This window comes from Cetorhinus maximus, chromosome 17 (genome assembly GCF_964194155.1).
Source record: "Cetorhinus maximus chromosome 17, sCetMax3.hap1.1, whole genome shotgun sequence".
Classification (NCBI taxonomy): domain Eukaryota; kingdom Metazoa; phylum Chordata; class Chondrichthyes; order Lamniformes; family Cetorhinidae; genus Cetorhinus; species Cetorhinus maximus.
Genome location: NC_135895.1, coordinates 97,298,635 through 97,312,742, shown reverse-complemented (window position 1 = coordinate 97,312,742; position 14,108 = coordinate 97,298,635). Strand labels below are relative to the sequence as shown.

The 14,108-nt window shown below is 43.6% G+C and overlaps 1 protein-coding gene across 1 annotated transcript in view; it reads right to left on the bottom strand.

Annotated features, from left to right (window-relative positions):
* sass6 (SAS-6 centriolar assembly protein) overlaps positions 1-14,108 on the bottom strand; it is a 62,642-nt gene that overhangs the window by 17,435 nt on the left and 31,099 nt on the right. The window contains exon 10 of the mRNA XM_078561681.1: positions 10,248-10,337. Coding sequence (XP_078417807.1) covers positions 10,248-10,337 — 90 coding nt within the window. The remainder of the gene's footprint in view (positions 1-10,247; positions 10,338-14,108) is intronic.

Genomic DNA, 14,108 nt, shown 5'->3' with positions numbered 1-14,108 from the left:
TAGGATCTCAGGGCCCATCCATGACAACATCAGTTAGCTAGTCTGAGAGCACTAGGTGCTTAAGCGATCCGAAGAGTTGAAGGAAAGAGAATTAGAAGTCATGAGCATACTTATGGAAACTGGCTCCATATCCACAGATGTCACCAAGGGGCAGTGAACAGATGAGTAAGAAGAGGAACAGATGACTAAGAAGAGCAGGGGCTGAAGATAGATCTTTGGAGGGGAGAGCGACTTTCAGGTAGGTAGGAGTACGACTATGAAAGGACAATTCCACAGAGCTGGACAGTGGAGGAGCGGCGATGAAGAATGCCACAGCTATTTTCTCAAAACACTCCAGAAAGATTAGAGAAGACTAGGAGTAATAATAATGTACCAAGACCAGAGTCCACATAGATGTTGTCATTCTGATTTGGCTAATGCTGTGTTGGGGGTATGAATAGAGTGGAAGCCAGAATAGAGTGATTCAAGCAGCAAGAGAGATGGACACAGAGTTGGAGGCAGATAAGTTCAAGAATCATGGTGTCGTACAGTAGGTTAGAAATGGGGCAGATGTAAGTGATGGATGAGTCAAAGGTGGGCTAGAACAAATATGATATAGCACAAATGTGGCCACAGTTCTGCATAATAACAGCCAGGTGCTTGAAAAGAAATAGAAAGAACACTCCCCATTAATTTGGCACACAGGATGATTAGCTTATACATTTACCTGTTACATTCAAAGCCTTGCATAAAATGTATCACCTGCAAATAACTGTACATGCAGCTGAGAAAAAAATTGTACTTCTCATACTGTAAATGCTTGGGCTGAAGGAACCAAAAAGGCCGCACAAAGAATTTTTTTTGGGATGTGGTGGGGAGGAGAGAGAAGGGGTGTGTACTACTCTTGTGCATAGCACAAAATATCATCCCAGTAAGCAAGCCCCGACTGCTGATGAACTGAAGTGTGATCTTTTTTCCTATTCTTTCACAGGACGTGGGTGTCGCTGGCTAGGCCAGCATTTTAATTGCCCATCTCTAATTGTCCTTGAGAAAGTGGTGGTGATCCACCTTCTTGAACCGCTGCAGTCAATGTGGTGTAGGTACACCCACAGTGCTGTTTGGGAGGGAGGTCCAGGACTTTGACCCAGCGACAGAGAAGGAACAGCAATATAATTCTAAGTCAGGATGGTGTGTGGCTTGCAGAGGAACTTGCAGATGGTGGTGTTCCCATGCATGTGCTGCCTGCCCTTGTCTTTCTAGGTGGTAGAGGTTGCAGGTTTGAAAGTGCTATTGAAGGACCCTTGGTGAGTTTCTGCAATGCATCTTGTAGATGGTACGCACTGCCTGGCACTATGCATCGTGGTGCAGGAAGCGGATGTTGGAGGTGGTGGGTGGGATGCCAATCAAGCAGGCTGCTTTGTCCTGGATGATGTTGAGCTTCTTGAATGTTGATGGAGCTGCACTCATCCAGATAAGTGGAGAGTATTCCATCACACTCCTGATTTGTGCCCTGTAAATACTGCACAGGCTCTGGGGAGTCAGGAGGTTAGTTACTTGCCACAGCATTCCTAGCCTCTGACCTGCTCTTGTAGCCAGAGTGTTTATATGGCTGATCCAGTTCAGTTTCTGGTCAATAGTAACCCTGAGGATATTGATAGTGGGGGATTCAGTGATGACAATGCCATTGAATGTCATGGGGAGATGAACTCGTGAGGTGAGAGTCACTGCCCTTAACATCAATGCCACATTTAACTGAGTGTGGCATCAAGTAACTCCAGCAAAACTGGAGTCAATGGGAATCAGTGGAAAAACTCTCCGGTACTGGCTGTTGTGTGGTGCGAATGTTACTTGCCACTTTTCAACCCAAGCCTGAATGTTGTCCAGGTCTTGCTGCATTTAGTCATGGACTGCTTCAGTATCTGAAGAGTTGTGAATGATGCTGAACATTGTACAATCATCAGCAAACATTCCCACTTCTAATCTTACGATGGAGGGAAGGTCATTGATGAAGTAGCTGAAGATGGTTTTGCCCGGGACATTACCCCAAGGAACTCCTCCAGTTATGTCCTGGGACTGAGATGATTGACCAACAACCACAACCATCTTCCTTTGTGCTAGGTATGACTCCAGCGCCGCAGAGTTTTTCCACTGATTCCCATTGATTCCAGTTTTGCTAGGGTTCCTTGATGCCACACTCAGTTAAATGTGGCATTGATGTCAAGGGCAGTGACTCTCACCTCACGAGTTCAGCTCTTTTGTCCACATTTGGACTAGGGCTGTAATGAAGTCAGGAGCTGAGTGGCCCTAGCAGAACCCAAACTGAATGTCAGTGAGCAGGTTGTTACTGAGTAAGTGCCATTTGATAGCACTGTCGACAACACTTTCCATCACTTTGCCGATTATCACGAGTAGACTGATGGGGCAGTATTTGACCAGGTTGGATTTGTCCTGCTTTTTATGGACAGGACCTACCTGGGCAGTTTTCCACATTGCTGGGTAGATGCCAGTGTTGTTGCTGTACTGGAACAGCTTGGACACACAATATCTGGTACTGTGGCATTGTCCAAGATCAAAAAGAAACAAAACACACTGTAATTTACTCCTAGCTTTTTGTCAGCCATCATCTCGTTTGGACCCATACATCTTCTGCAAGTTTTAATCACATTGGTGCAACCATAAGCCAGGGTTGCACCTTGTTAGATAAAGTTGCACTTTAACAGAAATCCTTTTATAAACTGGCTGATTGAAATTGCGATACATTTTGGTCCATGAATTAGACACTCTGCCATTGTGATAGCATCTTATATCCAAGCCTTGGCATTGAAAGTTTGCCCATCTCTCAAACCTCCACTGCCTGCAACCAGCATATCTATTCGTAGGTTTCCCTTTCTTGCAGTGGGCTGGCGTCTGCTATGCATAACCAGTACTTTGTTCCATATGGTTGTCAGTCTCTGACAGCGACGCCTTCAGATCTACTTGGTTTCCAGGAATTCCCTCACCTCCCCAAGGGCTTTCAGATTCCTGCACTTTACAATATTAGTGAGATTGTTTTCGCCTCAGTTTTGGAAAGATAGTCTGGTGATTGCATCTTTGGAGTTCTTAAGGGACTCAATTTCCAGATGATTCAGAAAGGGATTTGAATCTCCAGCTTAAGCAGACCTCCATTGCTTGCATACAGGATGCCATCTGTGGTGTCATTAGGGAGATGCAGTAACTACTTGACTGATTAGTTTGTCCAATTCCATGAGTGTATTCTGTGAGGCTTTGGTGAAGATTTGGTGATAAGTTGACCTTCAGGAGTACTTGAGTCTCTAATAACCCCAATTTTGGATGGTTTCAGCTTCCTTTCCTTCAGACCCATAATTCAATAACTGAGCTTGGCTACCTATTTGCCCTCTGACTCCTGCCCTGGGGTGTGTGCAAGCACCAAGATTTTTTTCTGTCTCCCCTTAGAGAATGTGGCTCACATGGCTCCCATTAATCTTCCAGCACACTATAGTTATAGAGGAAGGTCTTCGTTTACAGATGAAATTGGAAGCCAGCTGTTTTCTTCACACTGATTTGGAGTCCCATGTCTTTGCAAAATGACAGCATGATCCTAAGATTTTTCAATGTCTTCGGTTTTTGGAATCAGCACCGTTCGACTTCTCTTTAGTGCTTCTAAGATGGTGGCTACTTTAAGCCACAGAATGAAGAGCCTTGGGAATGTGCTCCCCACTTCTTCCATTAAGTTTAGAAGGTGGACATGTAGACCAGCCATGTTGCCCGGCTGCACTCATCTCCTACAAGCCCTTCAGTACTGTTTCGATCTCTTTTTTCTCTATTGCAGCCATCAGTTTGCTTTGGTTCTTGTGACCTGTCTAATCAGCAGATCTCTTGATATTCACCTTGTTGTTGGGTGTACTTAGCTTAGTTGAAAAGCATTTTTCAAGCTCCTCTTTCTAAAGAGGGCACTTTGCTATAGCTGGTCCCTCCATCATTTAGCAGGCCAACCTTCATCTGTCAGCCTGATACAATATTTGAACAATTTTATATAGCACACCCACTCTGCTTTGCATTGTTTCCCCTCATCTTCCTCTTGTTCTTTCAAGCAATGGCATTGTTCTCTTCTAGCTCCACCTCAAGTGATGTTCTCAATTAAGCTAATGCTCAGGATCTAAGCTTTGAGTCCTCTTCATTGCTGAGTAATTCTTCAGCTCGTGTCAGCTGATCACTGAGATCTCTATGTGTAAGGTTCCCTCTTGGTGGGTTTATAACTCAAGTTTGGTGTGCGGTTTGTGTTTGATTGGCATCTACCAGCTCCTCTGTATCTGAAGAATCAAAGTCATTCTCCACTGCCGTGGGGTTCTTCAGGTCCTCAACAACTTGTTTAGACATTTCTGCTCCTGCTGCCTGTTGGATGATATGGTATTTACAGGAGTCTGCTTATTGGTTTTTGATTTCAGTATTCCATCAATCTTCTTACTTATGTTGTTGCAATCTTGAAACTGCCACTCTAGTTCAAACAGGAGGGATATTTCATCCTCTAACCAGATTGATTTTCCTCCAGATTTTTTGAGGTAAGATTTCTCTTCTCCTTCCTTAGCGCAGCATGTTTTGTCTTTTGTCCTGGTTGAGAGCCCTTTGTGTTGCGAAACTTTGTTCACATTTTTCACAGAGAAAACTGCTTTGCGTATGAACAGCTCTCTGCCTTTGCATTTGGTACGATGGCAGGCAATCAAGTGGTATTCACTCTTGTTACATCTGATGCAGTGTTAAACAATTTAATTTGATTCCTTTTCTCAAGGTGCAGTCTGAACAAACTGTCTTAAGTGGTGACCTTGATGAGACAATTATGTTTTATAATGCCCCCTTTTGACACCTCAGTTCAGAGAAATGCCCATGTGATCCAGTTGTTATGGGAAGAGGAACTCAAATAGAAACTCATTGAAGTATCAAGTGACAGCTTAATACCCATAGCAGTATCGCACAGAAAAAGGACAGCTATAGCTGAGATGCAGGGACCAAGAATCCACTGTTGTGGAAAAGCAGGGGGAACTGCTTTGTGTTAATATCCAAGCAGGATACTTTTAAGAGTTCGGTTTCTGTTCAAAAGAAAGGGAACAGAGCAGAGGGGGCTCTTGAAGATTTAAGGAATAGGGAGTAGCCAAGGTATGCCTTGCTGGTGATAACCAAATTAGCCGAATGGAATGATTGTCGAAGGACACTGGAAGTTTCAAGCAGGTGTGGTGGGGAGAAGTGAACATCTGCTGGAGAGCTGCAAGTGACTTTGGAGCTATTCCTTTAAAGCTACATATCTGCCAGAAGTGCACGGTTAAAGAGTTAAGGCATATTTTGGTTACACTAACTAACCAATGTGAAAGTGTCTTTTCTTTAGCTTGATGTATTGGTTGCCTGTTAATGTTTGATCTATGTTGGTTTTAATTTGGCTGTTACAGTAAAATTTAAAAATTGAAATCTTGCCTTTCGATTCACACATCAATTGTTGGGAAATTGAAATCTTTTTAGGAACATAGGAGCAGGAGTAGGCCATTCAACTCTTTGAGCCTGCTCCACAATTTGATAAGATCATGGCTGATCTGGTTGCAGACTCAACTCCACTTTCCTGTCTTCCCCCCATGACCCTCGACTCCCTTGTGTATCAAAAATGTATCTAAATCAGCCTTGAATAAATTCAATGACCCAGCCTCCACTGTTTACTGTGGAAGAGAATTCCACATACTAATAACCCTCAGAGAAAAAAAAGTTCTCCTCATCTCCATCTTAAAAGGGAGACCTTTTATTTTTAAGCCATGTCCCCTAGTTTTAGTCTCCCCCTCAAGAGGAAACATCTTCCTGGTATCCATGCTATGAAGTCCCCTCAGCACTATATAAGGTTATGTTTCAATAAGAATACCTCACATTCTTCTGAACTCCAATGGGTATAGACCCAACCTATTCAACCTTTCTTCATAAGGTAAGTCCTTCATCCCCAGAACGAGTCAAATGAACCTTCTCTGAGCTGCTTCTAACATAATTATATCCTTTTACAAAAGTGGAACAAAACTGTACACAATACTCCAAGTGGTCTCACAAGGCCCTGCACGGTTGCAGTAAAATTTCACTACTTTTATACTTGATTCTCCTTGTAATAAATGTCAACATTCCATTTGCCTTCCTAATCATTATTGTACCCGCACACTAACTTTTTGTGATTCATGTGCCAGGACACCAAGATCCCTTTGTATCACCGAGTTCTGCAATCTCTCTTCATTTAAATAGTATACTGCTTTTCTATTTTTCCTGCTAGAGCGGACAAGTTCACATTTTCCCACATTATATTCCATCTGACAAATTTTTGCCACTCATTTAACCTATCTATATCTCATTGAAGACTCTTTACTTTCACTTGACAACTTACTTTCCTACCTATCTTGGTCTCATTAGCAAATTTTTGAAAGTTATCAGTCTCTGAGGGGATCATAACAAGACTAATACTTTGGTATACAGGCTTGCATTTGTGCAAAATAGGCTGTTGGTTGCATTATGGATTATGATAACGACCAGGTGGTTTCGGCCACACTTGGGTTTGACTCTAATACTTTCATAGTAGGTATTTTCAGTTGTTTCAGAGTCCATTGCACCCTTGTTTGTACCGGTTTCTGAGATTTCATTCAGACTTTTATTATAAAATACTTGGGTGTGACCGATGTTATCCTCAGAGGGTAAGTTAACTTAACAGGATGCAGATTATTTAAGCTAACTGTAGTTTTTTATGCCTGACAGACATGTCACATCTTGGCATATCAAACTTTGAAGTGCTAATGCATGCATGCTAGATACAAGGCTTTTAATTTCATAGATGTAGACTAGAAACACCTTGGGTTTTGGGCTTGGGGAATTGCAATTCATGACCTGCCCATGCCAGTTCTGAACAAGGTAGGCTGAATGCAAATTTGGTGCATCCACCCTATCTGCATTATCATATCCACTGGCCAAGCAAGTCCTGCACTGCTTCCACTTTGCAGAGGGCTGAACAGTTCTGTACATAAAAATACATAGTTCAGCCAGCCTCCTCTTCTTAAAGATAGATTCCCTATTAAAGGGAAGATATGCTCCTGATCTGAAGATGCAGGGAAATGGTAGGGAGAGGTTCCCAGATTCAGTGACACTGCCTTGGAGGCAGCTGTTACAAAGGTGAAATTCAGGAGAAAGACCACATTTCTGTAGGGGCTAGGAGATCCACAAGGAACACCCTTTGAAGGGAGTGGTTGCAGGTTGCCATGGTGGTGAATGCATGGAGTCTGGCCCCAAAGACGGCTGAAAAAAGTTTAATGACCTCACACAAGTGATTCCAGGTGAATGAATGCATCCCTATCTCATATCTCATACCCATCACATCATGCTACTCAATGCACAACAACCCCATCGCTCACCCAGCAGCTCTCACTGGCACTCAGAACTCAGACCTAACATTCAGATACACCGCCTCATCCATACACCCCTACCAATGCTGCCAGCCTCTCACACCTCTCGCTGCCTCCACAGACCTCCAGCTATTCAGCTACAACAGGCACATCACCCAAGTACATTGTTAAACAATCACCAACATTCTTCCCTCTCTCTTGCAGAAGGTAGCCCATAACAACAGGAAGATTGAACTTTTGGAGGGCTGGTACGACTCCATCCCAAGTCCCCTTGAGATGATGCATTGCAGCAGCAGAAGGGCCTGTGGTATTTGGCACTACCAAGACCATCCAAGATGATGGTAAGTGACTGCCTTATACCGCTTCTGAATTCCATGCCACACTTCAGGGTGAGGAGGAAGTGGAAGCTGCAGATGGTGTGATTATGGACCTCCTAAATTACTCCCCACCCCTACACTCCCTTTCTGCTATTATGCTTTCAGGTCCCCAAGAAATGCCACCTGGACAGCCTCCATTTGACCAAGAGAAAGAAGCCCCACAATTGTGATGAAGAGGCACCATCATTTCACCTGTCACTCACAACTACCAGATACTGGCATTTTGCAAACTTTAGGGGCTAGTACAGAGTTAGGATCAGCATGTGGTGAGTCACCAGGCAAGAGGAAAGGGTGGCTTGGACACAAAAGAGTTATACTGCAAAGGACATAGTTGAGGACTTTGATATGGCAGTATATAGGAGAACACTGATGAGCATGCACACCAAGATACTTGGTGCATTGGCAATCCTACCAGAATTCCTTCAACACCATTAAGGAACATGAGGAATTCAGCTCCAATGTGGCAGAAGGCATTGCAGAGTTTGAAGCCCATCCATATCAACATGAAAATGGTTACTAATGACCTAACCATGATAAAAAGTCCAGTGGCCTGTCTCAACTACCATTGCAGCACAGTCAGAAGTCTCCCAAATTCTCAGTGCTGCAGCAGAAGCTCAGATGGAGATCATATCCATGCTTGCTGCCATGCAGAATCAGACTACTGCCATTGTGGATGCAGATGTCAGTGCTCAAAGGGCTATAAAGATTCTCACAGCAATCTGTGTTCCAGCAATGCTGTGACACCATTCTTGGGAGTTGCGGTGGCATCATGGAAGACAAACTTCCTGTCCTCTCAGGAAGACAGCATTTGTGCTCCCACGACTGCCACTTTGCCAGTAGCTTTGCTGTTGCTTCAGCCAGCTGGCCCAAACTGCTGCCAGCCAAGCCAAGATGGTAAAGTCCAAAGCCGGGCCCTCAAAGCGTGGAGCTGTTTGAGGTTATCCTGAAAGACCATCTGCAGCCTCCCCATTGAAAGTCATCAGCCTTCCTCCAACCACGCTGCAGCCACTAGGGCAGACAAGAGTAGCCCCGGCCCCAAGACAGGCACTAAGGGATTGCTCAGGGTGAATAGCTCATTTCTGTTTTGTAAAAAGAGATGTGTTGTTCAATAAGGATGTTTTGCAAAGGTTTTTGCGGTGGCTTTAATTTCTGGATGCTAGTCAAGCGGATGTTGTGATGGGGAGTTCGAAATGGATGTGACAGTGGGCAGTGGTGGGTACATGTTGGGATGGGGAAGTTGTTTCAGTGGAAGCAGAGCTTCATAATCTATTTTCTCAGGCTATTTGGTTACACCTAGCTCAAGATGCTTCCCCCCTGTCTCCTCCTGTTCAACCTCCTTCCCCCATCCTCACAGAGCTTTCCCTCTTTCCCTCTGTTGTTCCATATGTTTGTTATGTTACAGATCAAGAGGCACTGCAACAACTGCCCATGTGCCTGGGTCCCTCTCTCTTCCTGGACTGGATTCAACAACTGGCAAAAAGCACTCAGCAAAGTGCTTCCACTAACTCTGCCTAAGCAAAAGTTTCTCAAAACATCTCATCTGCAACATGAGTGGTTATTTAATTAGAATGTGTTCAGGGCCCATCTTGCAGCAGAATATATTTTTGGTGAGTGATGTAGTAATTTGCTGCTTGGACCCGTGTGGTCCAAATTCAGTATCCGTTTGTGCCACTCAAGAAATGGCTGGTGGCGCATTATACCACACAAAAATGGCACCAGAGCAGTGGTTCAGGAATGAATTGTGTGCCATTGGCATTAATAATCACAAAGATCAATCCCAACAAATGTCTCCTCACTAGAATCAAATGGACATTAGTCAAGATTTTCAGGAATAAAAAGGGAAAGAAAAAATAGAGCATTATAAATTTATCACCATATCCACAACCTGGTTCAGTATTCCAAACACAGGAGAATGCCTGTTTAAGACCCTGGACCATTACACTCAAACTGGATTTAAGACAGACACCCATAGGAAGGGGTGTAAAATTCTTGAAAAAGTCCACAACCAAAGGGATGACTTATAAGAATGAGGTAAGGTCTACTTTACACAATATAATAGGCTTGAATCGATGGTTAGCTCAGTTGGCTATATAGCTAGCAGGGTTCAGATTAACATCAATAGTGTGGGATCAATTCCCGTTTCGGCTGGGGTAGACTTTGGACCTGCCTCCTTGCTCTGCCCTGAGGATGGAAGGCAATGGCAAACCATCTCTACCAAAAACTGCCAAGAAAAACGTCTTGGGAGGAAGCATTAACAATCAACGAGCCAAGGACCTGCCTTCGGACAGAGCATACGCGAAGGATGAATTGTGCATAATTCTCAGCCATTCCCATACCTGATACATATTTAGGAATCCTCCATGTTACATTGTAACAAGCTAAGAACTCAGGAATACAAATATGTTAAAAAACAAGATTCCCACATGCTAAAGATGAATGCTTAGGGAGGGAAAAAAACACACACACGCACACACACACTACACACCTTAAGCAGCTCTTCTGACAGAGACTTCACAGTGGCTTCCAGTTGCTCCACTTGAACTTGCTTCTTCTCTAAGTTTTCTTCAAATGATAGCTGAAACAATTATAAAGGGACTGAAAATTGAGTTTTATTTAATTCTAAGCAAAACTACACTCAAACTTCAGTGTTAACTGGGTTTAAAATGTTACTCCATGTGCTGTTTTATGTACAAACTGATAAAAGCACAGCTCTATCATGCCTCCAACAGTTTTTTAAAAATAACTTTAGGTACATAAAGTAATGTTTGGCTCAGGCTAGCTACATCTTTGAAAGAAAAAGTTATCTTGGCCTGGTGAGCAGGACAAAACCAATACAGTGGGCTATCTAGCAATATCCATTTCAAATGACGTAGCTAGCTTCCCTCATTTAATGTTGCCCATTTTTGTAAACTAATTGTGTTGCAAGATTACAAGATGCCTGGTTCTATCCCTGTTGAGATTTTAATGAATGAGAGTTCATAAACTGAAGTAGTAGATACATTTAATAGATACAAAATTTGGTTGTAAAGTATTGGTATTTTTGGTGTGCCACTTTGGATCCAAAGTAGTGTTTGTACCATATTTGCACACATCTGATGCTGGCTATGCCTGGTGCCATTGAATAAATCATTGACAGGGGTGCTGGGAGTATACGCTTGACAGAAATCTTTGTATCCTCACTGGCTATGGGTGAGGTCCCAGAGGACTGGAGAATGGCCAATGTTGTTCCATTGTTTAAGAAGGGTAGCAGGGATAATCCAGGAAATTACAGGCCGGTGAGCTTTACGTCAGTGGTAGGGAAATTATTGGAGAAGATTCTTCGTGACAGGATTTACTACCATTTGGAAGCAAATGGGCGTATTAGTGAGAGGCAGCATGGTTTTGTGAAGGGGCGGTCGTGCCTCACTAACTTGAAGTAGCTACAGAGATAGTGGATGCGCTGGTAGTAATCTTCCAAGAACCCTTGGATTCTGGACAAGTCCCAGAGGATTGGAGAATGGCCAATGGAACACCCTTATTCAAAAAGGGAGGGAGACAAAAAAAACAGGTAACTATAGGCCAGTTAGCTTAACATCTGTCATTGGGAAACTGTTGGAGTCTATTATAAAGGATGTAATAGCAGAGCACTTAGAAATACATAATCTAATCAAGCAGAGTCAGCATGGCTTCATGAAGGGGAAATCATGCCTAACAAATTTATTAGAATTTTTTGATGGAACACGCTTCAGCAAAATGGCGGATTAGGCTGTGCTATACCAGAAAGAAATGCTTTAAAGTTTTCTTTTTCACTTGCCCTGCAATCAAATACAGTAATACGGCAAAATAAATTATGCCAAATTCAAATATTATTACCTACTATGTAAAATTAGAGCCATTACCCAAAAAGGTCCATTCCCACCTCAGTTTTCTGAGCAGCCAGCTCCCACATATTTACTGATTGAATTAACATGACATGTTACATGCTAAGGCAGGGTTCTTCATACTAACCATTAACATGGCAGTGAAAAGGGACAGTAGCCTTCCAACTTATGTTGATAGGAGTTGCTGAAAGCCGTGGTAACAAAGTGATAGCGTGGGAACTCGATGTTAATGAAGCAAATGTTAGGCTTTGGAAAAACTCAAAGGACAGGCTAAAGTCCCAAGGCAAGCAAGCCAAAGCCCCTAGGCATGGAAGAAAAGCTGAGCATCCACAGCTTGAGCAACAACTTCTGGAATATATTTGCCAAGATCAAGCAAGCGATTTGAAGTCAGCACTCTAGAAATTTGTTTGAAAGCCCTTTATACCATAAAAGCTTCGGACTCCAAGATTACCTTTAAAGAATCTCCAAAATGGTGCTTCCTCTTCTTGCAAAGGCATGATATATCCATATGTTGGCACACTGCAGTCACAAAACACATGCCTGATGATTTTGAGGACAAGGTATGTCTTAGACTTAGACTTAATTCTTCTGGTCCCATTTGGGGCAATAGGCAGCAAGACTCCACCATTGGCTCCAGTCCATCGCAATCTCTTTCACTCCAGCCCAGGTGGTGTCCCGCTCTTGAAGGACCTTCTTAAATGAATTTTGCCAGGTCTTCTTTGGCCAGCCTCATGTGCTTCTTATGCCTGGTGGAATCTCACATTACTGTCCACCCTAGTGGGGCGTACATGCAGGAGGCGAAGGATTTGCCCTGCCAGCATGAGCTGTCTCTTTGCCACAATGTCACACGGGCACCTCTGACCAGTCCTCTGCAGCACTTCCTTGTTGGTGATGCTGTCTCTCCATGTGATGCCCAGTATCTTGCGTAGGCACCTCTGGTGAAAAACATGCAACTTACATGAAACCTTTATCTTCTATGCCTTGCTGGCACAGATTGAGGTTGGTACTACAATGGACATGTGGAGTCACAGCTTCATGGCCATGTTGATGGTGTTAGATGCCCACACCTTGTGGAGCCACAGGAAGACCGAGGCTGCTTTTCCAATTCTTGTGGGGGGGTCCTTCCCTATATCACCCTCCTTGGAGATGTTGCTTCCCAAGTAGGGCAAGTAGTCAACGTCCTCGATGTTCTGTTGCCCGATAGTAATGGATGGTTGGGGCAGAGGGACCTTGTTGTTGTCCATTCATCATTGTCTTGGTTTTCTCACAGCTCATGCATAAACCAACCTTGCTGCCACTACTCTCATGGCTGGTATTACATAAGGCTCAAAAGCAACACAGCTATAGCACATCCCCTGTTGCCAACATACATACAAGCACACAAATTAGGAACAGTATGCCATTTGGCCTCTCGAGCCTGCCCCACCATTTGATAAGATCATAGCCGATCTGATCGTGGCCTCGATTCTACTTTCCTGTCCATTCTCCATAACTCTTGACTCCCTTGTCGATAAAAAATCTAACTAACTCAGCCTTTAATATATTCAATGACTCAGTATCCACTACTCTCTGAGGAAGATAATTCCACAGGCTAACTACCCTCAGAGAAAACATTTCTCCTCATCTCCATCTTAAATGGGAGACCCCTTATTTTTAAACTGTGTGATGGGGAAGTTACTAGGAAGAATTCTGAAGGACAGAATGTATCTGCACTTGGAGAGACACGAATTAGTCATTGATAGTCGGCATGGATTCGGTAAGGGAAGGTCATGTTTGACAAATTTGATCAAATTTTTTGAGGAGGTAACCAGGAGTGTTGATGAGTGTAATGCATTTGATGTGGTCTACATAGACTTTAGCAAGGCTTTTGATAAGGTCTCTCATGGCAGACTGGTCAAGAAAGTAAGAGCCCATGGGATCCAAGGCAAATTGGCTAAGAGGCAGGAAGCAGAGAATGATGGTAGAGGGATGTTTCTGTGACTGGAAGCCTGTTTCCAGTGGGGTTCCACAGAGGGTGCTGCAGCCCTTGCTGTTCGTGGTGTACATAAATGATTTGAACTTAAACGTGGGGGTTATGATCAAGAAGTTCGAGGATGACACGAAAATTGGTAGGGTGTAAATGGTGAGGGGGATAGCTGTAACTGCAGGAGGATATCAATGGACTGGTCAGGTGGGCAGATCAGTGGCAAATGGAATTCAACCCGAAAAAGTGTGAGGTAATGCACATAGGGAGGGCTAACAAGACAAGGGATTACACTATAGGACCCTGGAAAGTGCTGAAAATCAGGGGGACCTTGGTGTGCATATCCACAGATCCCTGAAGGTAGCAGAGCAGGTGGATAAGGGGCTACGAAGGCATATGGGATACTTGCCTTTATTAGCTGAGGTATAGAATACAAGAGCAGGGAGCTTATTCTGAAAATGTATAAAATGCTGGTTAGGCCACAACTGGAGTACTGCGTGCAGTTCTGATCACCACATTATAG